At 49.8% G+C, this 26,803-nt stretch overlaps 1 protein-coding gene across 1 annotated transcript; it reads left to right on the top strand.

The window, feature by feature from the left end:
* The first annotated feature begins 619 nt into the window (after positions 1-619).
* On the top strand, positions 620-13,550 carry LOC144143278 (uncharacterized). The gene is made up of 4 exons (XM_077675052.1): positions 620-757; positions 1,531-1,549; positions 9,537-9,919; positions 13,449-13,550. The coding sequence occupies exons 1-4, from the start codon at positions 620-622 to the stop codon at positions 13,548-13,550; spliced, it is 642 nt and encodes a 213-aa protein (XP_077531178.1).
* Positions 13,551-26,803: the final 13,253 nt, after the last annotated feature.

A 26,803-nucleotide genomic window follows, 5' to 3' on the forward strand; every position in this document is an offset into this window, starting at 1 on the left:
ACCCCTCTACTTTATCAAGGCGGCCATCGGTCAAAGGTGCGGCCCAAGTTACGACTGAGGTTTCACCCTCACCTGCGGCCAAATGGGTGTGTAGATCGGTCGCAAACATATCCCTGCAAGGGGCCGATGGACGGAAGACAATACTGACAGCTACTTCAACCCGTACAGCCACCGCCAGTTCCCAGGGCCCTACACCCAATGGGCAGAGTCCCTCGGTGTACAAAGTTGCCATCAAACCTCGAGAGCGAATCAATATCCTCTCTCTTCCGACAAAGACGCTGAAACAGGCAGTCGACAGATGTCTTGGAACAACCGGATGTGCTGGCTACGCAAACCACAACCGAACCAACAGTGTCTGTCTGGGTGTCGTCTCTTGAGGCGGTCCAGCGACTCTGTGCACTGGACCATATTCTGATGTCGGCTGAAAAACAGCTACCTGAAGACCAGCACGCCAGTATCCGGTGCTCCACGCACCAGGTTCTTCTTGTCCGCTACATGGGAGCTGGCCGCACGTGTCTCGTAACTTTTTCGGCTCGTTAGAGCCATCGGATCGTCTTTTCTACAATGGCTGCGTTCTTCGCCCACGTCCATACAAGGCCGGAGTGGTGCATTGCTATCAATGCTCCCGTCAGGGACACATGAGGAAGTCGTGCCCACTCCCTGTCACAGCACCACCACTGACAACGGCCTCAGAACCACCGGCTTCTACGGCATCAAGGGCACTGGCCACGTCGTCGTCCGTCTCACCGCAAGTCAGGTTTGGATGCGGTCTGTGTCGCCCGGATGAGCATGACATCACGGACAAAAAGTGCCCTACTAAGTGCAAAGGTACTAGCGCTGAGCGACGCGCGTTCCGACGCCAGTTTAAACCCAACGATATTTCTCTGTCCAACCGTTTCAGCTGTTTGGCGGAGGAATGGACGAAGTAGCAGAAGATGCTCTGGAGCCTTTGGATTACTAGCAGCCATCGTACGGTGGTGTGCTCCGTGGCTCCCGCCGCCAGAAGAAACAGCACAGCCAAACTGTACAATTCTCTCCGATTACAGAAGAGCTCGAAGAGATAGACCAGCAGTTGGCGTTGCTGCAAACTGAGGTGACTAAGCTCACACAGCGCCGTGCCCGTTTAATTCATCGACCGCCCCGTCAGCCTCCACCGAAACCAGACCGGTCGAGTCAGCCCATTTCGCCCCATCAGCATATCTCCACCAAAGCCTGCTCCTTCTGCTTTCACACACCATGAGCTTCTACAGTTCGTGGTGCAACAGCTGCAGAACTTGGTGTCAGTGTTAGCAGCCCAACTAAGTTAAGTCTCATTTCACTATGCCTGCGCCACAATATGTAGTCCAATGGAACTGTCGCGGACTCCCGGCAAAGATTGGGGAGCTTCGAGAACATGTTCGCCTAGGCAAACTGCGAGCTTGGGCTTTTCTACGGCAAAAGACAAACTCTCTACCTCGCCTCCCATATTTTACTGCTTACGCTACGCCATCCGTACATGATCGGCGTTGTGGCTGCAATGGATTCCGCCAGGCAAAGCCGCCATCTGTGTGCTCACGGCTTACCCGCAGACTCAGATCCCCCTAGGCGAGTGGTGTACGGAATGGCAAGAAGTGGTTGCGGTGAAAGTACATTTGCCCAAGTCTGCAATATTCTTGGTGTCATGTTAGGTACAGGTGCTGTCAGAAGTAACTGGAGCACGGGAGCTGTGGCCGAACTGCATAGGAGCGCCGTGCAGCTGCACAGGTGGTAAAATAAAGGAGCAGAACACTCATGCGCGTCTGAAGACGCCGATAGCCCCTCTTTACTTCTTAACCCACTTAACACGGTTCCGAGCGTTTTTCGCAGCGTACCGGTATCGGTGATGGCGCTGATAGCAGACCCACGTAAAATATTAAAGAAGAAAAATTGTCACGGCAGATTCCAGCAATTTCGGCGCTTCTTTAGCAGCTCTTATCCACTGAAAGTGCGTGAGCGACGCTGCTAGATACCGCCTCTGCTATCAGCGCCATCGCTCAGACCTGTATGCTGCGGATAACGCTCGAAGCAGTGTTAAAATAAGTGGGTTGAGAAGTGTAGATGGGCTATCGCTGTCGGCAGGCGCGCATGCGTGTTCTGCTCCTTTTTTTACAGCCGGTGCAGCTACACGGTGCTCCTGTGCGGCTGGGTCACAGCTCCCGTGCTTCAATTACTTTTTACGGCACCTGTACGTCCACAGCGGGCGTGCGCCTCGTCTAAGATTGGGCTGGTTATAACATCTCTATGGCATTTCCACGCTGCCTGTCCATTGTGGCTGGGGACTTTAATGCCCCTCATTGCGACTGCGGCAAATGCTACCACAAGTGCATGCGGACGGGTGTTATTTGACTACTTCAGCGATGCGCAATTCACCCTCCTTAACGAAATCTGGTTGCCTACGCGCCGATGTACTCATCCCCGGATGCCACCCTACTTAGCCTGGTGGCTTGTTAATAATACGGTCTCCTGGCACCGAGAGGGCGACTGCGGGGGCAGTGATCACCATCCCATCAGGCTTGGCATTGTCCCAACGTCGACGCGTTGCTTACGATGGCGCTGCACGGTAACGAACTGGGATATGTTCCGAGATAACATCAACACAATGCTCACGGCGTCAAGTCCGGACCCTATCACTCTCTTTAAGAAAGCGCTTCGAACCGTCTGTGAGGACACATGGGTAGAGGAATCCCGGCAGAAGCCTGACCTTCGACTCTTACAGCTATAGCCTACGTGCGAAAAAGCTGAAGTGGCTGCCTCCTGAGATACCTCGTCTGTGGAGGCCCGAATACGCTTGCAACGTCTGACTGCGGCTGCCAAACCTCATGAGAAACGTCTTTCAAGGCAGCGATGGCTGAGCTGGTGTGAATCGCTCGGCAAATCGGCGACTAAGTAATCCACCTGCCGCACGTTTCGTGCGATGGAAAGTGGAGGCCGCACTCGAGATGTGGCAGCCAGTGCATGTCTGGCATCGGGTAAGGATCCTGCTCAATTTGCCGCCGATGTTGGCCTCGCCCTGTTCCCTGCCTGTGACATTCTTCCAGCCAGCAACCCGTGTCTGTTTGCTCTGTCGAGTCACGTCGTTTCCTCCCCTCCTGATGACGCCGTGCGTGAAATTCAATCCCCTTTCATGATAGCCGAGTTCCTTCCAGCGATTGATCACGACAAACATCGGACCGCTCCAGGGCAAGATGGCCTTACGTACGAGGTTTATAAGAATCTCGACGATCGAGCCCTCAGCAATCTCATTGACTCCATTAACGAGGTGTGGCTCCGTGGTCACATTCCGGAATATTGGCTCCTCGCTGATTGTAAGGGTTCCAGGCGCCAGCGACGCTGCAAAGTCGAACGCGTGGGAAGCGGCGGTTCCGAGAAGTGGGAATGAATGACTTTATGGCAGCCAGCTCGTTCAGAGCAAGCTGTCTTTGGGTCATGCCGTTCGCGGAAGGACACAATGTCTGGGGTCGCAGCTGCGCTGTCGCGTTGTTTTGGCCGGAGTGCATGGTGTAGCCATGGGAAAACATTGGTAGCCTGGCGACTCAAATGGCACCCCGGGTGCATGGCGGCCGCTGGCTCCGGACTCACCGCGGTTTCCATTAGCAGGTTGTAAAACCATTTGGTCCGTCGAGCGACTGGAGACGGGGAGCGTGGAGCTGTCAACTGTGGTTAGACAGTGGCCGATTTACGGCGATAGCTTTCCTTTTGTCGGCCAGTGCGCGCGCGGAGTGCAGGCTTGCGAGGGGGCGCGCGTTGCGGCCCGGGATGGGCGCGGCAGAGGCGACGCCTGAGCCGGCCGCCGTGTCCTTTTGTCCCTACGCGCTGTTTCTGGCCCACGGTCCAATTAATGGGGCATCGCCTGTCAACGCCGGAGAATCTTGGGGACGCGCCGGGTCGTTAAGGCGGATGTTTATGGGTGTCAGCGGGCTTGAGTAGCTGTCCTGTCTCGGACGAGATGCGTGGGAACAGGCACGCAGACCACGTTCGTGGAAGCCCTGGCGCTTGTACGTGTTTTCGCAGGTTTTTGAGTGTGTTCTGTGTTTGTTTGGTTTGCTTTTGATACTTTCCTTCTTCCTGTTGTGAGAGAGGGTGACCGATGTCTCAGGGTTACGGGGGGCGTTGCCCAGCGCGGTTTAAACCCGGATGTGGTAACGCGCCCAATCAGATCGCCAAGGGATGCTGATTGGCCAGTGTATCGGGGGTGGAGACTAGGTGACCCATTAAAACCACGAGACACGAGGTCTCGGGGTCGAATCCTCAGGGTTTAATGTGCTATGCACGACCGGCGTATTTCCGGGCTAGCCAGGTCAGGCTAGGGAGGATCTCACCACTTGGGTAGTGTTAGGTCAGGGTCCGTCGCTGACGGGGGTGCCGCGGGCACAAAGTCCTAGCTGACCTAGAAACCCACTTTATTTCTTACTCTGTCTACTTCAGTCTGTAAATATCCTGTATATGTCTTCCGTGTAAATATACAGTTTTAAAACCCCCAACAAATCTCATCGTCGTCGTGTCATCAGTGCCGTCACCATCAGGCACCAACGCAGACCATCAGAAGTCTTCTACACGCCACAACATCGGCGCATCGAAGCGAGAAACAACGAAACCATCATTTACTAGCGCAGTCGGCAAGGATCTGCGACGCACGGCGACAAGAAGGGCGACTACTGACTGAAGAACAAGTAAGCGCCGCATCTGCAACGTAGGGAAGACCTCGTCTTCCGCGAGCCCGGGCAGACAGCGGGACGGCGAGCGAGCGACAGCTTGCCGGGACCCGCAGCATCGACGGAACCGCTGACACGTCATCGGAGAAACTGCTGGGGTAGCGGCGCATCGCAAGAGCGACCGCTGACACCGAACGCTGGGCACGGACAGTGCAGCGACGAGCAGCAGCGAAAGAAGCCACCGGGAGAAAGACGGAGAAGCGACGGGCGACTACACATCCGAAGGTGAGTCCCCTTTTTCTGTCACCCAGGGGCGAGCACTGCTGTCCGCATTGAGTCTTGGTGTTTCATGAACACGCGTTTCGGGCATTTAAACCCGTACAAGTGTAGGCTTGCAACGATGAGCGGGGACGAGGAGCGAGAGCAGGGGGGAGGTTCATCTGACCCTGAGATGTCGAACATGCAGCTCGAGCTCAAGCTGGTGTCCCAGCGTTGTAAAGCTCTCGAGCTTGAGCTCGAGGTGACAAAATCAAAAGGAAATTTCGGAACAGGCGCGGGAGAGAATTCAGGTACGCCGCCTAGCCGAGACGCACACGCGGAGCTCCGTCACTTTTCGAAGCTGCTGGCGGGAGCGCGACCGAAATTTCCTACCGAGGCAGAAGTGCCCGTGTGGTTTGAGTCCGTCGAGAACACACTGGAGGCGTACGCGGTAGCACGGGAATTGTGGGGCCAAATTGTCTTTCCGCTAAAAGCGGAAAAAGTGCAGTTTTTGTCGACGCGCCTCACACCATCGGAACACAAACCTTATGAGACGCTCAAGAAAACCGTGCTCGAAGAGCTTAAGCTTTCAGCAGGAGAGTATATCAGGCCGCTCCTCACGACGAGGAAAAGGGCAAACGAAGGGTGGCGACCGTTTGCTACGCGTATTCAGAGCTACCTCAATTTCTACCTGGACGCGAGGGGGGTGAAGACGTTCGATGAGCTGGTGGAGCTACTAGTAGCAGATCAGCTCAAGAATAACCCCTCGGAAGGCGCACGGAGAAAAAACCGAAGCGCTCCGGGTTGCGGTTTCCCAAATAGGCGCGACGGACGTCTGCAGTCAGGGCACGAAGGATAATGCCGGAGAACAAGCGGGCCTTGAAGAGGCGGGAGAAAGTAGTGCGTCAGCCGAATTCCCGAGGCCGCAACGAAGCGACGAGACTTTGCAAAGCGCGTGGAAAAACGGCAGAACAGGGAAGGGAGGAATGATCATCAGCGCAGGGCTCCTTTACCACAAAGACAAGCTACTGGGGCAGCCGGTGAGGCAGCTCGTCCTTCCCGAGGGTAGGCGAAAGGAAGTGCTCCAGGTGGCTCACGAGTTTACCTGGAGGGGTCACCTGGGCTTCCGTAAAACAAAGGCCAGGATAAAATACAACTTTTTTTGGCCAGGCATGGAAGACGAGATTAGGCGCTACTGCAGCAGCTGCCACGGGTGCCAGACAAGAGCAGACCTCGGACACTCCGACAGTGTACCTGTAGAGCCACTGGTGCAGCCGAAGTACCCTTTCGAGCAGGGCAATTTCGACGTGATAGGCCCACTTGAGCTGGCGTCGGCTAGGGGCCACAGATACGCGTTGTGCATTGTCGACCTGTGCACACGGTGGCCGGAAGTGGTGTGCGTGCGCTCCTTGAGTGCAGGGCGACTTGCGACGCCCTGTTGAGCGTGTTCACCAGGACGGGGATACCCGAGGTGATCGCATCTGACTGCGGAACTAACTTCACCGCGGAGCTCACAAAAGAGTTTCTGGGAAAACTGGGCTGCTCCCCTAGGTTCTTGACGCCGGGACACCCCGAAAGTAACGGAGCCGTCGAAAGGTGGAACCGCACTTTTAAGAACATGTTGGCCCACACTATACAAAAAGAAGGGAGGGACTGGGACAGGTTCGTCCCGTTCCTGCTGTGGGCTTATCGGGAGGTCCCGCACGATACGACGGGGGTTGCGCCCTTTCAGAAGCTTTACGGTAGAACGCCAAGCGGCCCGCTCTCCGTGTGGGAAGGAGCGGGCACCGGGCCGGCGGCTCTGGGGCCGTCCCCATCGGCGTACATGAGAGACATGATGGCGAGGCTAGATCGCGCCGCCGAGGCGGCCGAGCTAATGAGCAGGAAGCAGCAAAACGCCTACGCGAGCCAATTCAATAAACGGGCTGCGTACAATAGCTTTCAAGCGGGCGAAGCAGTTTTGGTGTTCGACAATCAGTGCCCCGGGAAAATGTTTCCTAAATGGAAAGGACCCGGCACGGTCGTCGGAGGGCATCGGGAGCACTCATACTTCGTGGAAATGCCAGAAAAAGGGAGAAAGCTTGTGCATGGCAGCAAATTGCGGCCCTACCAAAGCAGAGTGAGCACAGTGGGTGTTATGTTTCACGAGGACGGGGCTTTTGGTGAGGTCGACTATGCGCCTCGGCTGACAGATGAGCGTTCCAGTGGCATGGCCCTCCCAGAAAGCATGACAGCTCATCTGGAGGACAGAGCCAGGGCTGACATTCGAGCAGTGTTCGCAGAGCACGAGGGCTTGTTTAAGGACAAACCAGGAATGGCCAAGGTGAGGGAACACTCCATTCTGTTAGAGGAAGGGTTCGCCCCAAAATCGTGTCGGCCCTACCACGTACCCGCCGCATTACAAGGGGAGGTGAGCAGGCAGGTCGATAAGCTCCTTGAAGGAGACCTAATTTTCCCTTGCGAAAGCCCGCATGCACATCCAATTGTATGTGTTGCTAAGAAGGACGGCTCATTGAGGATAAGCATGGACTACCGTAGGTTTAACGCCGGCACTGTAGCGGACGCGTATCCCATGGCCCTGCAGCAGGAGCTGATAATGAGAGTAGGCAAGGCACGTTTCATAACTCTACTCGACCTCCGGAGGGGATACTGGCAGGTGCCGTTGGCGCAATCGGCTCAGGTCCTAACCGTGTTTGCGTGTCCCAGAGGCCAATTCACGTGGAGGGTTATGCCTTTCGGTCTCAAAAATTCCGCTCAGACTTTTCAGCGAGCAATGAATGAGCTCTTGCTGCCGCATTCCGAGTACGCCTGCGCCTATTTGGACGATATCGCGGTCTTCAGCGAGACGCTCGAGGAACACCTGCAGCGTTTACGTGCGGTCTTCACGGCCTTAGAGCGGGTAAACCTTCAGGTTAAGCTTGAGAAGTGTCAAATCGCATGTGGTTCTATACGCTACTGAGGGCTCGTGGTAGGATCAGGGACGCATGCGCCAGACCCAGACAAGTTAGCGGCCATACAGGGCTTGCAAGCCCCAACTACTAAAAAAGAACTACGTAGTGTGCTGGGGCTTTGCGGCTATTACCGAGGCTACATTCCGAACTACGCCGAGGTGGCGAGGCCGTTGACAGAACTGACGGGAAAGAGGGTTTCTAACAAGCTACCGTGGTCCGCCTAAGCCGAAAGCGCGTTCAAACGGCTCAAAGCAGCGCTTTCTGAGGCAGTGACGCTTGCAACGCCATACCAAAACAAGCCGTTTTGGCTTTACACTGACGCCTCCGCGTTTGCAGTGGGCGCGTGCCTGTCGCAGCGTGCTGCAGATGGCTCTGAGCACCCAATAGCGTTCGCCAGCCATAAGTTCTCTCCCACGCAGACCAGATGGTCGACAATCGAACGGGAAGCATTCGGGGTTATATGGGGGTTGAAGAAGTTCGATCTTTGGCTCTTCGGCGCTCAGGTGACGGTGGTGTCCGACCATAACCCGCTCTCGTTCCTCACCCTGACTACGCCTCACGGTGCCAAGTTAACGCGCTGGACGCTAGCCCTACAAAGGTACAATGTCGTTGTACAGCACAGAAAGGGAAGTGCTCATGACAATGCTGACGCGTTGTCACGGGTTCCGAACGCATGTTGGGATTCGGACGGCAGTGCTCGTGACTGGGTGGCGGGGAGGGAGGACTCAGGGCTGCAACAGTGACCGACCACGTTGCCGATGGACACAACGACGGAAGTGGTGTGTGCGTGCGTGCCAATGATCAGCGGGGCGCAGTGGACTCGAAGTCGAGTTACGAACAATGTGCTGAGCTGGAGACATTTCCTTCCTTGTGGAACTCTAAGGAGTTTGGGAGTTTCCTTGTGCGGAGGGGTTACGTGTGAATTTGCATTGTCGCTTTTCTCGCCTGTCTTGTAAATAGTTGGTGTTATTCCCGCAGTGACCAGTGGGCCCCTACGTGAATCTTGTGACGGGCGTGTAAGGGTTCCAGGCACCAGCGACGCTGCAAAGTCGAACGCGTGGGAAGCGGCGGTTCCGAGAAGTGGGAATGAATGACTTTATGTCAGCCAGCTCGTTAAGAGCAAGCGGTCTCTGGGTCATGCCGTTCACGGAAGGACACATTGTCTGGGGTGGCAGCTGCTCTTTCGCGTTGTTTTGGCCAGAGTACGTGGTGTAGCCGTGGGAAAACATTGGTAGCCTGGCGACTCAAATGGCACCCCGGGGGCATGGCGGCCGCTGGCTCGGGACTCACCGCGGTTTCCATTAGCAGGTTGTAAAACCATTTGGTCCGTCGAGCGGCTGGAGACGGGGAGCGTGGAGCTGTCAACTGTGGTTAGACAGTGGCCGATTTACGGCGATAGCTTTCCTTTTGTCGGCCAGTGCGCGCGCGGAGTGGAGGCTTGCGAGGGGGCGCGCGTTGCGGCCCGGGATGGGCGCGGCAGAGGCGACGCCTGAGCCGGCCGCCGTGTCCTTTTGTACCTACGCGCTGTTTCTGGCCCACGGTCCAATTAACGGGGCATCGCCTGTCAACGCCGGAGAATCTTGGGGACGCGCCGGGTCGTTAAGGTGGATGTTTATGGGTTTCAGCTGGCTTGAGTAGCTGTCCTGTATCGGACGAGGTGGGCTCGGTGACTGCGCAGCAGCGCAGTTCACTAATCCGTTCGCCTTTGCCATGCAGATCTACGCCCTCTTCGCCGCTGCCCTGCTTTCTGGACTCGTGCTGCCCCAATCTGCAGCCTCACCGATCCCAGCGACGCACAATTGCGGGATCGGCGCAGGCAACTGGTCACGCCACTTCGTTCACGCTTCGGCGTGTACGGAAGCGCCACCCCTCCTCCTCTCCTGCCCTCCCGGATACCTGGATTCATCATGGAAAACAGCATCGCCACCGACATCAGCCGCCGCCTCTCGTATAAAAGACCATCCCTGTCCGTCTGCCCTCTGTGGGCTCGGTGACTGCGCAGCAGCGCAGTTCACTAATCCGTTCGGCTTTGCCATGCAGGTCAGTAATTCACACAGCCTGTTCGCTAAAAAATCTAGTAATTACTTTTTGACACAGTCGCCGAGCCCACAGTGTTGCATTGCCATTGCCGCTGAATGCGCGAGTGTCATTTATTCCTTGTTGCTCCAAGCCGGTGACGTTGAAACAAACCCCGGCCCTGGTACCATTGAAGAAGTTGCCACCGAATTAAAAAAATTATCCGCTGGTCAATCCACCGTTCTCGCCGAACTAAAGGCGTTGAAAGATCAGCTGCAATCCACTGATAAAGTAATAACAGACTTAAGTAAACGGATAACAGATCTTGAGAGCCACTTCAAATCCCTTTCATCTCTTAAAGTTGAAATGGACAGCTTAAAGGCTACCACACTTCAGATGTCCCACCAGATAGACAGCTTATCAGCCCGAGTGGACGACTCTGAAAATCGCTCCCGCAGAAACAATTTAATATTCTATGGCATTCCCGACACTAACCCTTCCGAACATTTTACTGAACCAGAAAAACTAGTAATTGCCCTTTGTGCTAATCACATGGAGCTGAATATTGAACCAAAGGACATAGACAGAGCGCATCATCTTGGGCGTCACGCTGTAGACAAGGAAAGGCCGATAATTGTAAAATTTAATACTTTTAAAACTAAGGACAAGATTCTTTCAAACGGCCGCAAACTCAAAGATACCGATTACAGCGTTGGCGAAGACTTTTCCGCCACAGTTGGAATCGCTCGCAGGCATCTTATCGCTTTCGCAAGGTCCCAGTCCTGTCCATTTATGTTGACCTTTAAAACCCTACGCATGGGCAAAAAACGCTACATATTTGACGAATCGACACAAACGGTTAAAGAATTACTATAGCTAGTTCCTCGCAATCCACACGGGCGTCATGGCCCCAGATCCACCCCACGCCCACTACTTTCCTTCTCAGTTATCTTTACTAATATACGCAGTTTTCTACCAAAGCGAGACGTCATTTCTAATGTTGTTTCCTCGTCGAGCAGTAACATATTAGTGTTATCAGAAACGTGGCTATACCCTGACATCAGCGACCATGAAGTTCTAGCAGACCTTCCAAATTTTACAGTTTTTCGCAAGGACCGTATAGATAGGCGAGGCGGAGGCGTGGCTATTGCAATCAGGAAAGATATTTCCTGTACCGCAATTAACATTCAGACTGACCTCGAAATTATATGGCTTCTTTGCCACGCCACTCCCGAAACTGTTTTAATTGGTGCCTGCTATAGACCTCCCCACAGCACTCCCGATTTTGCTCGTAAACTTAACGACATGTTAAATGATCTAACTACTGCATACCCTAACGCCCGCATTCTCCTTTTTGGGGATTTCAATCATCCTCTCATTGACTGGGTAAACCAAATTACTTTGACGTCAGGAGAACCCGAAGCGCACGATTTTCTTGATGTGTGCCTAAACTTTAACTTAACCCAACTTGTAACTGAACCAACTCGCGTAACTCATACGTGCGCCAATACCCTTGATTTAATACTAACGGATCACCCTGAGAGCCTTTCGTCCATTTCATATCTTCCAGAAATTAGCGATCACAAGGTAATTCATGCTGAGTTTACGTTCAAACCGGTGTCTCGTCAGAAAAGTAAAAAAACTATACGTCTTTATGACAAAGGAAATTATACAGCCATCATTGATGAACTCCGCTCTTTCTTTCCATCATTCGAATCATTATTCCAAAATAGACGCGTGCAAGATAATTGGAAAATATTTACGGACAAAGTGGATTATCTTGTCAGCAAATATATACCCACATTTAATTTCCAGGCCGACACTCAAAAGCCCTGGTTCACCAAAACATTAAAACGCCTAGAAAACAAAAAGAAACGCCTCTTTCGTTCAGCCAAACAGAAGGGAAGCCAATGCGCATGGGAAAAATACTATGTAGCTGAACATGACTACCTAGGAAAGATATGCGAAGCAAAGCACTCTTTCTATAACTATAACTTGCCGAACATTCTAAAAAGTGACCCACGCAAGTTTTTCGAAACAATCAACCCTCACCCAACTCAATCGCCTAACTTCACCGATGATGCCGGCAGACCAGTGAGTGACGTCGATTGTGCAACCATCTTTAATAACGCATTTGGATCAGTGTTCACAAAAGAAACAGACCTTCCATTTTTCATGCCGACTTCCACTATCGAACTCTTCATGCCATCCATCACATTTTCCGTGTCCGGTATAATATCTATAATAAACAACCTAAAGCTGTCGTCCTCCGCTGGTGTAGACAATATTCTCCTTAATTCTCCAAGTTCCTTAAAAACACTGTAGATGTCTGTGCCGAAAACTTATGTTTATTGTTTTCACAGTCACTCTCAACAGGCCAACTGCCCGACGATTGGAAAAAAGGGAAGGTCATTCCAGTCTTCAAAACCGGTAACAAAAACTCGCCTCTAAATTATCGTTTAATCTCCTTAACGTCGGTGCCTTGCAAAATCATGGAACACGTCATATTCACTCACATTATCAGTTTTCTTGACAAGGTTAATTTTTTTCATCCTGCACAACATGGCTTCCGAAAAGGATTTTCATGCGAAACACAGCTAGCACTTTTTGTCCATGACCTTCATTCCAATCTCGATAATAACCTTCAAACCGACGCCATATTTCTAGATTTCACCAAAGCATTCGATAAGGTACCCCATAAACGCCTGTTACTGAAACTTTCCCACTTAAACTTACACCCCGCAGTCTTAATCATGATCCAAGAATTTTTAAATAACCGTTCCCAATCTGTCCTTGTAAATAATCAGCTCTCCAATTTTATTCCAGTTACATCAGGTGTCCCTCAGGGTTCCGTCCTTGGCCCCTTGTTATTTCTAATATATATTAACGACCTCCCAACGAACTTAACTTGTAACATACGCATGTTTCCTGATGACTGCGTTTTGTACCGCACAGTAACTAATGTATCCGATCAAATTAGCCTCCAATGTGACCTTAACCAAGTACAGCGTTGGTGTGAACACTGGCAAATGGAACTTAATCCTAACAAATGTAAACTTATGTCGTTTCAGCGTCGCCATAACGCGCTGACCACATCCTACATAATTTCTAACACTAATGTTCAACTTGTGCAATCATACAAATACCTTGGCCTAACTTTGTGCAGTGACCTAACTTGGACTGAGCATATCCGGACTATCATCGCGGCTGCTAATCGTACTCTCGGCTTCCTAAAACGTCATCTGCGCAACGCACCTCGCCATGTAAAATTACTAGCTTATCAATCCCTCGTAAGAAGCAAGCTCGAATACGCGTCGTCAATTTGGAACCCACACCACGCGTATCTCATCACTGCACTCGAATCCCTTCAGAACCGGGCTACTAGATTCATTCATTCCTCATATGCCTATCACATTAGCGTGTCATCTTTAAAAGTAGAAATTGGCCTGTCCCCTCTGTCTTCCCGCCGCCGCATTGCTACCCTTTGCTTGTTTCATAAACTTTTTCACAGTCCACTTGCAATCGAACCTTACATCTCCCCCCCATTTCGCAGATCACATCGGATTGGCCATATCTTTCAAGTTACCCGTCAACGTTCCCGCACCGTTACTTTTGCAGCCTCATTTTTTCTTCGTGCAGCAAAAGACTGGAATGACCTCCCCCACCGTATTGCAGCAATCACCTGTCCATCAACATTTATGCATAGCCTCACAAGCCATTTTTCAAACTAATTCATGGCTTTTTTGTACGTTTTTGTGTAACCCTACCCCTTATGTAATGTCCCTCCGGGGACCTTTAAGGTAATAAAATGAAATGAAAAATGAACAGGCACGCAGACCACGTTCGTGGAAGCGTGTCCCTGGCGCTTGCACGTGTTTTCGCGGGTTTTTGAGTGTGTTCTGTGTTAGTTTGGTTTGCTTTTGATACTTTCCTTCTTCCTGTTGTGAGAGAGGGTGACCGATGTCTCAGGGTTACGGGGGGCGTTGCCCACCGCGGTTTAAACGCGGATGTGGTAATCCGCCCAATCAGATCGCCAAGGGATGCTGATTGGCCTGTGTATCGGGGGGGGGAGAGACTAGGTGACCCATTAAAACCACGAGACACGAGGTCTCGGGGTCGAATCCTCAGGGTTTAATGTGCTATGCACGGCCGGCGTATTGCCGGGCTAGCCAGGTCAGGCTAGGAGGATCTCACCACTTGGGTAGTCTTAGGTCAGGGTCCGTCGCTGACGGGGGTGCCGCGGGCACAAAGTCTTAGCTGACCTAGGAACCCACTTTATTTCTTACTTTGTCTACATCAGTCTGTAAATATCCTGTATATGTCTTCCGTGTAAATATACAGTTTTAAAACCCTCAACAAATCTCATCGTCGTCATGTCATCAGTGCCGTCACCATGAGGCACCAACGCAGACCACCAGAAGTCTTCTACACGCCACAACATCGGCGCATCGAAGCAAGAAACAACGAACCACAAACCTTTACTCTGATGTCGTCCCGATACCAAAGCCTGGGAAGCCACCCGATCAGCTCCCCAATTTGCGTCCGGTAGCCTTGACATGCACCCTGTGCAAACTGTTGGAGCGCATGCTGACAACCCGGCTTCAATGGTGGATGGACACTTTCCGGTGGTATCACCGGCGAATATAGGATTCCCATCTTGGTACCGACAATGGGCTTGACCACTTCTCGTCAATTCTGTTACTAGGCGGCTGATCACACAAAGTGCACACAGTACTTGCCATGGACATACAAAAATCATACGACAACGTTAGCCACGGCGCCATTTTGGAAATTCTCTGAGGCCTTCTTCTTCCGGACAAGGTTTTCGCTTTCCTCCAGAACTTCGTCACAAAAAGATCCTTTTCGGTTCGCATCGGTTACGGACAAGTTACGGTCGGTTTACGCCGGTCCGCGAGGTGCCTCAGTGATCGGTAATCTCGTTCCTTCATTTTAATATTATTATGTTACCGCTTGCGTGGAATCTCGGCTCTATACCGGACATGCACTTTCTGATGTAAGCGGACGACATCACAGTGTGGACTGCACACTCAGACCTGACTCGGCAAACCATGTGCCTCCAACAAGCCTTCTGTGACACGCAGAAATGGTGTGAATATGCTGGCTTAACACTTTCCGCTGAACATGCAGCTATTCTGCCTGTGGCCAGTGCTTAAGTCCGTCGCCGACTGGAGGTGTCTCCAATCGCATTGCAACTCTGCGCCCGACCTGTACGCACTGCCACTGAATTTCGCGAGCTGGGATTAGAAATGTATGCGACTGGGTCAGCGTCTATGTGGCTACGTTCCACTCGCCAAAAAGCGGGACAGATTCTCCACCTCATCCGACACATCTCACAGAAGTCTGGTGGCTCCTGTTCCAAAATGGCCCATCTATTGGCGCGGTCTGTACTCCGGCCTCAGCTTGTTTACCAGGCCCAATTTCAACACCTCAACCATTCGGAGTGGTCTCGACTTGAGGCAATTAACCGAGCCGCAATGCGTGCAATGACCTGCCTCCCTAGGATAACACCGATCCCTGCTCTTCAGACTGAAGCTCAAGTTAACACCTTGGATGAGCTTATCCATCAGCGTCGGTCCGCCCGAATGCTGCAAAGTCACCTTTGTTGCTGAGGCAGCGGCGTTAGAAAACTACATGGTCGTTCACTACCCACATCTCTCGCCTGCGTTGTTACCAGGTCACCATGGCTTGGCCACCAGGTGACCGAAATCCTGCCACTAACGCGACTGCACAATCGATCCAACGTACATTCTGACACGCCTTTCACGGTCGCACAAAAACTGGCGGCTTAGTCTCAACCCCAGGTGGTGCAGGCATTTTTGGATGCTGGGGCCAAGGACGACGTGGTGACCACAACACTAAAGTGTCCTTCCTACCCAGAGTCCTGTCAAACGTGCTTCTACGAAACACGCCGCACCCTGCCGTCTATGCTTGCCGAGCGTACGGCCTTACGGGACGGATTGCAAGCACTAACTCCTGCTCTTCATCAAGCCCCTGGAGGTACTACTTTACAAATTTATACAGACTCCACGACGTCCATACGTGATTTACGTAGAGTAAATAACTCAGCTATCTCTAGGGACATCCATGACATACTAGATACGTACTCGTGCCCTCTGCGGCTCTCGTGGGTCCGGCGAAATACTCTCCCCGCTCACATTGCGGCGGATGCTGCCTGCCACACTGCATTTGTTGCACGACCATTGCCTTTACTGACACTAGACACCCCAGAACAGTTCCTGTAAAGGAAAGAAGATCTTCGTCGCGCCGCACGAGCTGTAATTCCACCGTGTGGAACGGACCTCCCTAGCAGACTCGCTCGCTGGGAGGAGGTCTTGCTATGAAGTCTTCGTGTTGGTGTAGCCCCATCTCCCGCTGTTACCCGGGGGTGGCCACAACATCACCATGCCCCGTTCGCACAGAACTGCCCCTTTTGCACGGCTCCTGTCGAAGATGCGGACGCTGAACATTTGCTGTGGACTTGCCCGTCATTGACAGCTGCGAGAACAAGACACCTTCGAGGCACAGGCCTCCACCCTGGCAGACCACGTGACCTTCATCGGTGGATTTAGGGACCCCATCATCACTCCCTCCGTTTGTTTCTTCGCAAAATGGGAGTTAATATATACTTGTGACATAGTATTTGTGCCAACGGGAATACTATCGCAATAAAAAAAACTCCCGTTTGTCAACATTTCGGCGCACGTGCCTTACAGACAGACACACAGACAGAATAACTTTAACTGACCACAGCCGAGGCGATTTGGCCTGCGACGTCTTCGCCGTCATCCGTAGGTCAGCAGGGCCCTTTACAAATAGTTTTGGTGAGTTCCAATAAAACTTTTGTTGAATTGACCCAAGAAATTTTATTGAGCATTCCAAAAATTATTATTGAAATTACATTCAGGATCTTTTGTTGTTCTATCGAAAAGTGGCCACCGTATTTTTATTGATTTGCCGTCTGGTTTATCACGTCGAAGTTCCGTTCAGTTTCAGGCGGGTTTCAACTAAATTTAGTAAGCAATTCTGTAAATTCGGTTTAGTTGCGGTGAAAGCATTCGTTTATTGAAAAGCCCACCGTTCGTAGACCATGCTTTCAATAGTTCAACACCAGAGTTTAACTCAAGGTCCATTAATCTCGGTCTAAGAAAACGTGTAGCGACCCAAAATATACAAAAAAGGTCACGAAAGGAGTCGAACCACCTCTAGGAGGAAACGTCATTGACATGTACAGAGCCATACATTCACACGCAGTACTTTTTGCAATGAAACAACATACCACCATGTCATGAGCACACCACAGATGAAACAACACAAACGCAAAAAATTGCGGCACGGGAATTCTACGTTCTGTTTCGGCACAATTCGTGTATATGGTCGCCGTCAGTCAAACGCCGGCGACTCATTTCATGCTCACAAAACTGCACATAAATATTTCTAAAACACAATTACGACGTAACGAGTGCATAAATGCTCTTTTTTACTTTATAGCTACATGCTGTAACCAAACCCTACAGATAACTGGAACTTGTTAGAAGAAGTGGGCCAGGATCGGCACGCGCGGCGCGCGGTGGTTGCCTCTAGTGGTTGATGCACTTCACCAGGCGGCAGGGTCGCACGTCAGAGCAAAGAGGGAGGAGTGCCAGTGACGGTTGTTCCGAATTACTGAGGTCGGGAAAAGCATCTGCGGTGGCCGGATTAGGCTTAGCGTAGCAGGCTATATTCGAAGAGCGCCGTTATTAGAAGCGCTTACGTACAACCGTCTGTGCTGAAATATTTGCGCACAAAACTTGCCCTTTTCAATCATATGGCACTTAGTATGTAAATCAAAACAGTGGCGAGCGGTTGCTAGTAGTTAATGTGGCTGGCGGCGCTCGTTCGGGGCTGCTGAGCAGCCGTGTTTGTCGCCGTGGAGGGTGAGAGGGCGCGGTTGGCGCAAGAGCAACGTTAATCCTCGCCTGAGGGACGAATAGGTTGGTCCGAGGGATAAACAGCGCTGCTCGAGGGACGAACAATGAAACTTGCACCCTTTTTTCACCTTATTTCTTAGAGTGATCGTTTTCTGCCGCGACCAGCACAGCCGGATTCTGTATTGCACGTCGAGACTAGTGGCGAAGGAAGAACTCCCATGTTAACGGAAGTGGTGTTTTTGGCCGCATTTCTCGAATTCCTGCTCAGGACGGCTGACTAACTGCTAGTAGTGATGAAGTTCGATTTGAGTTGCGTGCACATAACGGACCAGCCCAGTTGACCCTTAGCATACCCGCCACGGTGGCTCGGTGGCTAAGGCGTTGTGCTGCTGAGCCCGAGGCCGCGGGCTCGATTCACGGCCGTGGCGGCCGCTTTACTGATGGAGGCGAAAAGCAAAAACGCCCGTGTGTACTAGATTTTGGTGCATGTTAAAGATAATCCGGTTGTCAAAATTAATCCAGAGCCCTCCACTACCGCGCACCTCAACGCCTGCGTTGCGTCGGTGCGTTAAACCCTAAAATCAATCAATCAATCAATGACCCTTAGCATGTTGGTACAGATGGGTGGCTGAAGTGTCAGTCTATTGAACAACAAATTCAATTATACAAACTAAAATGACGAATCGTTTCAGCACGTGATGGAAGCACTAAATAGAGCCCAGTTAGCTCGGAAAGTCAGTGTGCTTGTGCTGCCCAATTAGGCTGATATATGCAGATCAGTGGGCATTAAAATTTTAATGCACTTGACTTTCCACGTCATACCTGTATCATTTGCTCCTTACGTGCCTACAGATAGTTACCATGGGTCACTAAGAATACGGCAGAAAGTCAACAAAACCCCCCCACTTGAAAATTCCCTGTTCAGATCACAACGAAAATGCCGTTGAGTTCTTAATGTGCACCCTCAGTCAGCCTTGAATTTCGGTTAACTTCCTGTTGAATCAATAGGAACTGAAGAAAATGACAACAGGAATTCAGCAACCACTTTTTCGAGGGTATAAATATTCCCGGGGGTTGAAATTAATCCCGATCCATCCACTATACGGTGCTTCTGATAGCCCAGATGTAGCTTCCGTGCGTTAAACCCCTAAAATTTGCCAATTGGATTTACACCTTATTAAGATTTACGCAATCTGTTACACCCGTTGTTATTTGGCACACCCGGGCATAGCCGGGTGCCACTGCTAGTGGCCGATGAAATGACGCATGATACAGGTGAAGCAAAACCCGCGAGGGAAAGGCAATTTATGTCTAATACATTACTGCTGGTTTCTCATAACGCTGCGTTTTTTGGTGCATTAACCATTTACATTACGTTCTCTTTACGTACTCACGCAATTGACCGCGAAACTCGGATTTTCTTACTCGCTGCACCGAAATATAAGGCATAACCAAGCAAACTGTTTGATCTGCGATCATCATGTATCCGGCCACTCTTATCACTGCGCGGCAAGCTTGTTGTTCCTTATCATTAATTTTTTATGAAACTTGCGTAGTGGTCGCGGTGCCTATGTAGGAGAAGGCTGGATGACATGCGGACGGAATAACAAGCATACAAAATTTACGGAAGCCCATCCGAGATAAGTGTGCTTTATAGCCATCGCTGATGGATATTGGCACACAATCTCGTGTACTTTACTTTTGTCAGTTCGAGCTAGCATCGGCTTTCATCGGTCGGGAAAAGAGCTCATATATTCAACGAGAAGACCTGATCAAGGCTTGCGTGGCGGTGGGAGGAAGTGCATTTTCAGATCGCGGCGTGCATCGGACGTCAGCAAGGCTGTTCAAGAGTCTGGGCGAATGCTTCTGTTGGCTCCCATAATTCATTCACCTGCGCAAAAGATGCCGGTGCTTGAAACGCACCCCCCCACCCTCCGCCCCTGCCTAGGGTGCAGTGAACTCACTTCCGGAGTCAGCACTCACTAGCATTAGGGCGTTCTCCGAGGAGCATATCTATATGCGGACTCGGTTCACTCTGCCTGAAGAAAGTTAGGAGGCAAGAGATTATTCACCAATGTAATTACAGGTAGTGAAAAAAGCATGCGCGTCACATAAGAAGTTAAGTGTACCAACACGAACAAGAAAAAGCAAAAAAATGTAACTTCAAAATGAACAAAAGCAGAACCAAGGGTACATACAGGCCCCTTGCAAAGCTGGAGGCGGGTGACACCAACACTTTCCGCCGGAATACCAACGAAGTCAGTAATATCGACTGGACAAAGAGCATAAAGCCACGTATCTCTAGGTGACCAGATAAAGGGACCGGCAATTTTCTTAGGCATGTATACCTTTAAAAAGATTGGCCGTGTATCTGCTCCTTTAGTTGCAAATGTCGACGAAAGACGATAGTCGACTGGCGCACCTGGCAATCAAATACCTCCCTTCTCTTTCCCGCTCAGCTCTCTTGCGGTCCCTCTCCCGTCTTGTCCCTGCCAAGATACCACGCTAGAGGTTTGCTCAAGTCAATTTAAATTTACCGCCTTCCACTGCTCCAAGTCGGGTGTCTCGATGCCAGCGCTGCCTTACGGCGGCGACGCGCATAAATCGAGGCACCCTACAACAACGTTTATAGAACCACGTTGCCTTAGAACACGAGCTTTCCAAGCAGAACGTGGAATCTATATGGTGGAACCTTTTGTTGCTGTTGCCCTTTGATTGATTTTCTTAAATGCCGCCACGCAGCGCGGGCAAGAGCAGGCAACGGTTTTCTGCAGTTGGTGTAGTATTTCATTTGCTATTGAAAAAACCAAACACCGTATTTTTTTTCAATAACGGAACACTAGAAATATCACTCATGTATTGATTTTCTGCCTTATATCTGGGTAATGTCTTGTTTTTGATCAACAATGTTGACAAGGGCCGGACTTAGACGTGTAGGTTTGGCTGTGAGTATATAATACTATTCTGCAGTTTCTGGTTTACTTTGGCCGGGTAGCCGAATTGATTCACAGACAGACATACAGACAGACATACAGACAGACCAGAATTTCTGTGTTAAGTAGCCCAAGAAAGACTATAGTAAATGCCCAATATACTGAATAACTGGCTGATTTATCAATGTCAGCCAAACTGGCTGGACGTAGAGACTTGAAATTTCGGGAGTACATGTACATCTTTGCGTAGGGGCTCACTAAGGCGGGATTTTAAGAAATACCATCCCTAGCCAAGGAAAAGGGGAAATTGTGTATTCGGAAATTCTTTTTACTGCCATCTGGAAATTTTTACCTATTCAGCGCCAGCGATTGAGGATTTACGTCGCGTTGCACGGTAAGCGAGCCTGGCTGCATGCATTCACACGAATATGGATGCTTATGCATGCCCTGTCCGTTTTTTGTGGATTCGCCGGGACATGCTTTCTGCCCACACAGCGCGGATCGTGCCTGCCACCGAAGAGACCTCCCACAGCCACTGCCACTTCTTCTAGAATCTACCACAGAAGAAGTGCTGGTTTAAACTGGATATAACGAAGTTGACAAAATCTCGCAATTTTTCGTTACATGCAGGTTTTCGTTATATGAAGGTTTAGATTTAAGCCTTAACCAACATGCCAGACATCAGTGATGGTGAACTCACCCTCGCCCGTTAAGGATTTGTTTTACCGTAAAAACTGCGTGATTTGCGCCTGCTACATTCCCACGAGCTTAGTCACTACACGGCAGTCCAAAGAAGCAAGGTTACTTACCGCGGCAGACGCAAATGTAACTTAAGTATCATTTTTGCCTCTTGACATTTTCGGCGCCTTAAAGTGTTTGCCTAAATCATTCGCTTAAACGGATTAAGCGTTTTCAGCGATGCTCTTTTCAGCGCTCAAAAGTACTCAGAAAGTGCTATTTGGGATACTGCACCAGGCGGCGACGTTCTTCTTTGTGGCCGGCGGAGAAAGCATTTAAAATTGAGAGCTTGTCTTGAAAAGACAAAACTTCTCGTTTTATGCGGGCAGAGCTTACCACTGACAAACATACGCCACAGATAGCAGTGGAGACGCGCGAATACAGGCAGGCCAGCAACTATCCGACACCACACGCACTTGTGATAACGCACGGTAGTTTGCGTTGCGGGCGAAATTCGCTAAATTAGAGCATTTCTACAGCCGATTTCTTTTTTTGAGAAAGTGCAACAAACAATGACTCATCAGCGTAGCGAATTCGTTACATCGAGATTAACCGTCACAACACCTTCGTTACATAGAGGTTGCGAAAACATGGGCTTCAATGGCCGTAGAAATGGGGAATTAAAGAACTTCGTTAAATCCAGGAATTCGTTACATAGTGGTTCGTTGAATCCAGGTTTAACTGTATTTCCGCCGCGTAGAATTCACCTTCCGTGTGGGTCCGCACGCTGGGAGGAGGTCTTGATGCGGAGCCTTCGATTTGGGGTGGCGTTACCCACGCAGTTACCCACGCTTGGCCTGCCCACTATCACACGCCGTGTGCGGATACCTGCCCCTTCTGTGTGCTTCCTGCGTCAGAAGCCGACGCTGAACACCCGTTCTGGACTTGCCCAGCTTTTATCGACGCACGGATTCAACAGTTCCGAGGCACAGGGCTCCATCGTGGGAGACCTCCAGCTTTTAACAGTTAAATACAAGGCCCCAGCACCGGTGTCTTTCAAACTTTTTGTGGGAAACGGGTGCAATGTCGTACATTTAAAAACCTTATTCTTATGCCGTAGGGGAATAACTCGCAAGAAAACAAGATTAACGTCCTCATCCATTCAAATATCGGGATGCTTCTTGATATAAGTAGCGGGTAAGAATATCTAAAAGGTAGGATGGTTTCTGCCCTATCCAACACTAATAATGCGAAGCTACATTGCGAAGCAACTCGAGTGTTTTTAACGATACCCTATAAATGTTTCACTGATTGATATATCCCATTTGATATTTGTGATAAATGCCATTCATGCAAATGCGCGAAAGAAAGTTAATTCTTTTTCCTGCGGCGTGGCTAAAAGGGCGAAAAGCACGTCTTACATCAGACCCTACACGGGCGGAAAACGCCTAACTGGTAAAGTAAATGCCCAGCCAAACTGCTGGCTCGAGAGGCTTCATAGTTTAACAGTACAGTCCTATATCATTGTGTGGAAACTCAATATTGGTGATTTTTTTTACTCCACTCATAACAGGCAAGCCACTATTTTTTCACAAATATGCCTCTTTATCGCAGGCGCGTTCAGACATAGAATGTGCTTTTGTTGATATAGGGAACCTAAACAAGTGCCCAGAGACTTCTTTACACGTTTTTTACGACGGGAAATGAACGGAAAAATTAAAACTTTGTGAAAATCACGTTTTTACGCAATCCTCACTAACTGGTATGCCGGCACACTGATATATCCAACATGATTTTGCTTGCAAATTCTTTGCATACAAATGTCCAAAAAACCAATTTTACGATCATGTACAACTAAGGTATAAAGAGACGAACGTGATTTTTCCAAATAAACCCCTCAGAAAGTGACATTCAGTTCGATTTTCCTGCGTTCGAATAGTGCGCTCGATCTGCTCGTACTTCCTACAACCATACGTCTCCTGTAGAAGCCCATGTTGTTATTATTATCGAACTGTGTCTGATGGTTATCAATCACACCTACTGATGCCACTTCCCGTAAATAAGTAAGTGTTCGGCCACACTTTCTTGGTATAATTTTTTTCGGGATAGTTCCAATAAAATACGACTTGGAGCTATGCCCCAGAACCACACGCCTCCGGTATAGAGCCCATGTATTTGCAGGAGGCGGAGTTTCTAATTAATTACAAATCTGCTGTGAACTAACTAGTAATGATACGTAACAAAGAACTGAACACGTGTTAAACTAGTTAGTGTCTTTAATATAGTTGCCCCCATTGGGCATCACTGGTTAGTACCACTAGCCATGTAATAAGTTTAGTATTGTTTTTCTAAAGAGCCTATTTGATACATCAAGCTGCAGCATTCACTGTGGAATGTTCAGTGACAGCACAGTTTAAAAATTAAGGCCTAAATTAATTGTTATGATAGTAATAACGATGACTGCGCTAGCGGCCTTGAGTACTTTGTGATTTATTCATGTGCCGCCTGCATAAATCCCACTTAAGGAGTGTCCGCATGTGACAATAACTAGGCACAGAAGGAAATATGGCAGCACCAGCCTTCGTGCCTATGGTTGAAAATAACATGAAGTAAGCGGCACAGCCATCCATTTTCGACACATTTAGGGAATGTTTAATGGAGGAGTACATGTACATACTATTCCACATAATCTAAGTAGAAACCTGAAGAAAGAGTTAGCAGTCTTTCTACTTTAATAAATATGCAAGCTAAACTTAAAAACACGCCCGACATTTTTGTTTTTGCGACAATTCTTTTTGCTGCCCCAGGACAAGAGCTCTCGAATTACGAATACTGGGGGGGGGGGGGCTAGAAAGCCCTCACGCTTTGAGGCAAGAGATCGAAATTAAACCAGTGATGGCGGCAGCAACTACCGCAACTACGACGCTATTATTGGTTCATTCCTAGTATTCCACCCTTTCCCTTCAGCGGCTGGATTGCGTGCTCCTAAAAGTTATAACTTGAACACTGCCCAGGTTTCCACGGCGTGACCACGCCCCGTCCGCCTCGTGCGCTATTTCCACATTAAGACTTAACTCTGTGAACGGCTGTAGTTCACTTCGTACTGAACAACTCCACAGGTGCGTATATTTGAATCTAACTATGACCGGTGGTGCTCTGAATGGGAACAGGTGAGCGGGAGCGACATCATTAGCAGCAAAGACTACAAAATTTCAAGCACACACCACGCGAGTTCGCAGTTGTGCGCTGTGACAAACTGTTCGTGTTTGAGGTGGGTCGTGCCGCGCGACGCAATTAAACGGCCATCCAATCAAGCGCGCGGAGCAATAGTGACATCTTTCGACGAATCCCCGAACACAAAGATTGGTTTCCCACGCTGTGTGGGCGCAATTAAAGTGTGGGGTCCTAGTAACATGCCAGACACAGCAGCCGAACGGCTGTAGGTGTCCCCGTGACGCTTGATGAAACTTTTACACATATTGCGTCAACTTGCCAAGAGTTCTTTTCATCAGCCCACGTTAGTTCGTTGGAACTAGATGGGTGTCTAGCTTTCAGGGTTGGGACTTCCGTAGAAAGAGCGACGTTTTATTTGCGAATTTAGAGCGAATGGGGTGCACGATACGTCGAGGGACGTGATTCGATGCATACGCAATAGAGTTGCACCTGCAACGGGTTCTCCTGAATCGAGTCCAGTGTTTGAAGGAATACCTCTTATCAAGTAAAACCATGTTAGCACCAAAAGAGTCACCCTTACTGTCACCTTGTTCACAAAAAGCAGTGGCCTTGAAAACGTTCTTATATATTAGAGTCTACATGACGTAGTGAATTTGCATAGCCGTAGTGCAGAATTCCGTCCATTTTGCTAGCTATTCCGGCGTTGGCTGAAGTATTAAGGCTCAAGCAACAGCCGGGATTATAGACTGAGCGGGAACATAGACTGAGCTTGGTGCTCAAAATTTTCGCTTCATCGCAGTCCACCGTGTGTCCCGTCTTTTAATGCAAACGTATTTTGATCGGACCGATGGCGTTATATAAAAAAATACTGAACATCCCCATAGACCGTCTGGTCGACCGAAAAGCTCTGGTAAGATCTGTGGGCAGACTCTGCATGTTAAAACTGGGCTTCCATTGTACCAAAAGGTTACTTGAAAAAATTACTCCCACCTTCCCTCGCGGGAACCCCTGTGTAGATGCGACGCATAGGGGGTTCCGTTGTTGTTTCCGTTAGGTTGATTCTCCCATCGCGTGAAACGCGCCGTGAACCCCCTGCCGCGGCTATGACGCGGCTATGACACATCAGGATGCTCGTTTTCCCATGCCTCGCAGTGATGCCTCTTCCCATACAAAAATATCGTATGGTCGGCTATAGAAAATCCTTTTTATGGTCGTCTTTAACTATTTGGCCGAATAATCTTTAGACGTTTCTATGGGTGTCTTTAGCGATTCGTATCGACATTCCTATGGGTGTCTTTAGCTTCTTTTATAGCTGGTTATATGGTTGTCTTTAGCTATTTGTATCGCCATTCCATTGGGTGTCTTTAGCTTCTTCTATAGCCGGTTCTATGGCTGTCTTTAGCTCTTCTTTTGTTGTCGCTGTGGCTATAGAAGAAGCTAAAGACACCCATAAAAATGTCTGTAGGAATGGCTAAAGACAGCCATCCAACAAGACAAACGTCTAAAGATAATTGGGCCAAATAGCTAAAGACAACCATAAGAAGTGTTTTCAATGCCGACCATACAATATTTTTGCATGGGCTGCAGCCAGAAGAGAATCACCACTACTTGAAACACAGCGACAGCAGCAGCCGCTGAGAAATTATTACATGCTGCCATGCCGGCATATTGTCTTGCGGGTCTCTAGAACTTCTCCTGTGGCACTTAGGTTGTGTGCCTATCTGCATTCTGTAATTTATGCTCCGTGAACACTTCAGCGATATAGGGGGAGTGCAAGGTTGCGATTGCAAACACTTCGCCAGTTTTCACTCACGAAAGGCTTAAACAGAGGCAAACAAGGAAAGCAAAACCAAGGTGTTTATTCATCCCATGCATTACATAAAGGGCTACTATCTACGCTACTTCGCCGCCAGTAAACAGTTGTTCACATAAGCTGATCGAAACATACAGCACACGCATTCCAACACTCTGGCTCACGCTTACGTTATTTGCTCGACAGCCACACTACGCGGCACATTTTCCGCGAACGCCCACCGAGACACATATACCTACACGTGCTGGGTAGTCCACAAAAAATAGTACACTCAGAAGTCATTCATTTCACTCAGTACTCAATGCACAAAGCTGCAAGTACGGTGGCTAAAATGGAAATGCATTCTTAATAAAACAATCAAGACGGTCGCACACAATGCAAT

The sequence above is a fragment of the Haemaphysalis longicornis genome, unplaced genomic scaffold, assembly GCF_048455015.1.
Source record: "Haemaphysalis longicornis isolate Haplotype H1 unplaced genomic scaffold, Haemaphysalis longicornis Haplotype H1 scaffold_6, whole genome shotgun sequence".
In the NCBI taxonomy this organism is placed as follows: domain Eukaryota; kingdom Metazoa; phylum Arthropoda; class Arachnida; order Ixodida; family Ixodidae; genus Haemaphysalis; species Haemaphysalis longicornis.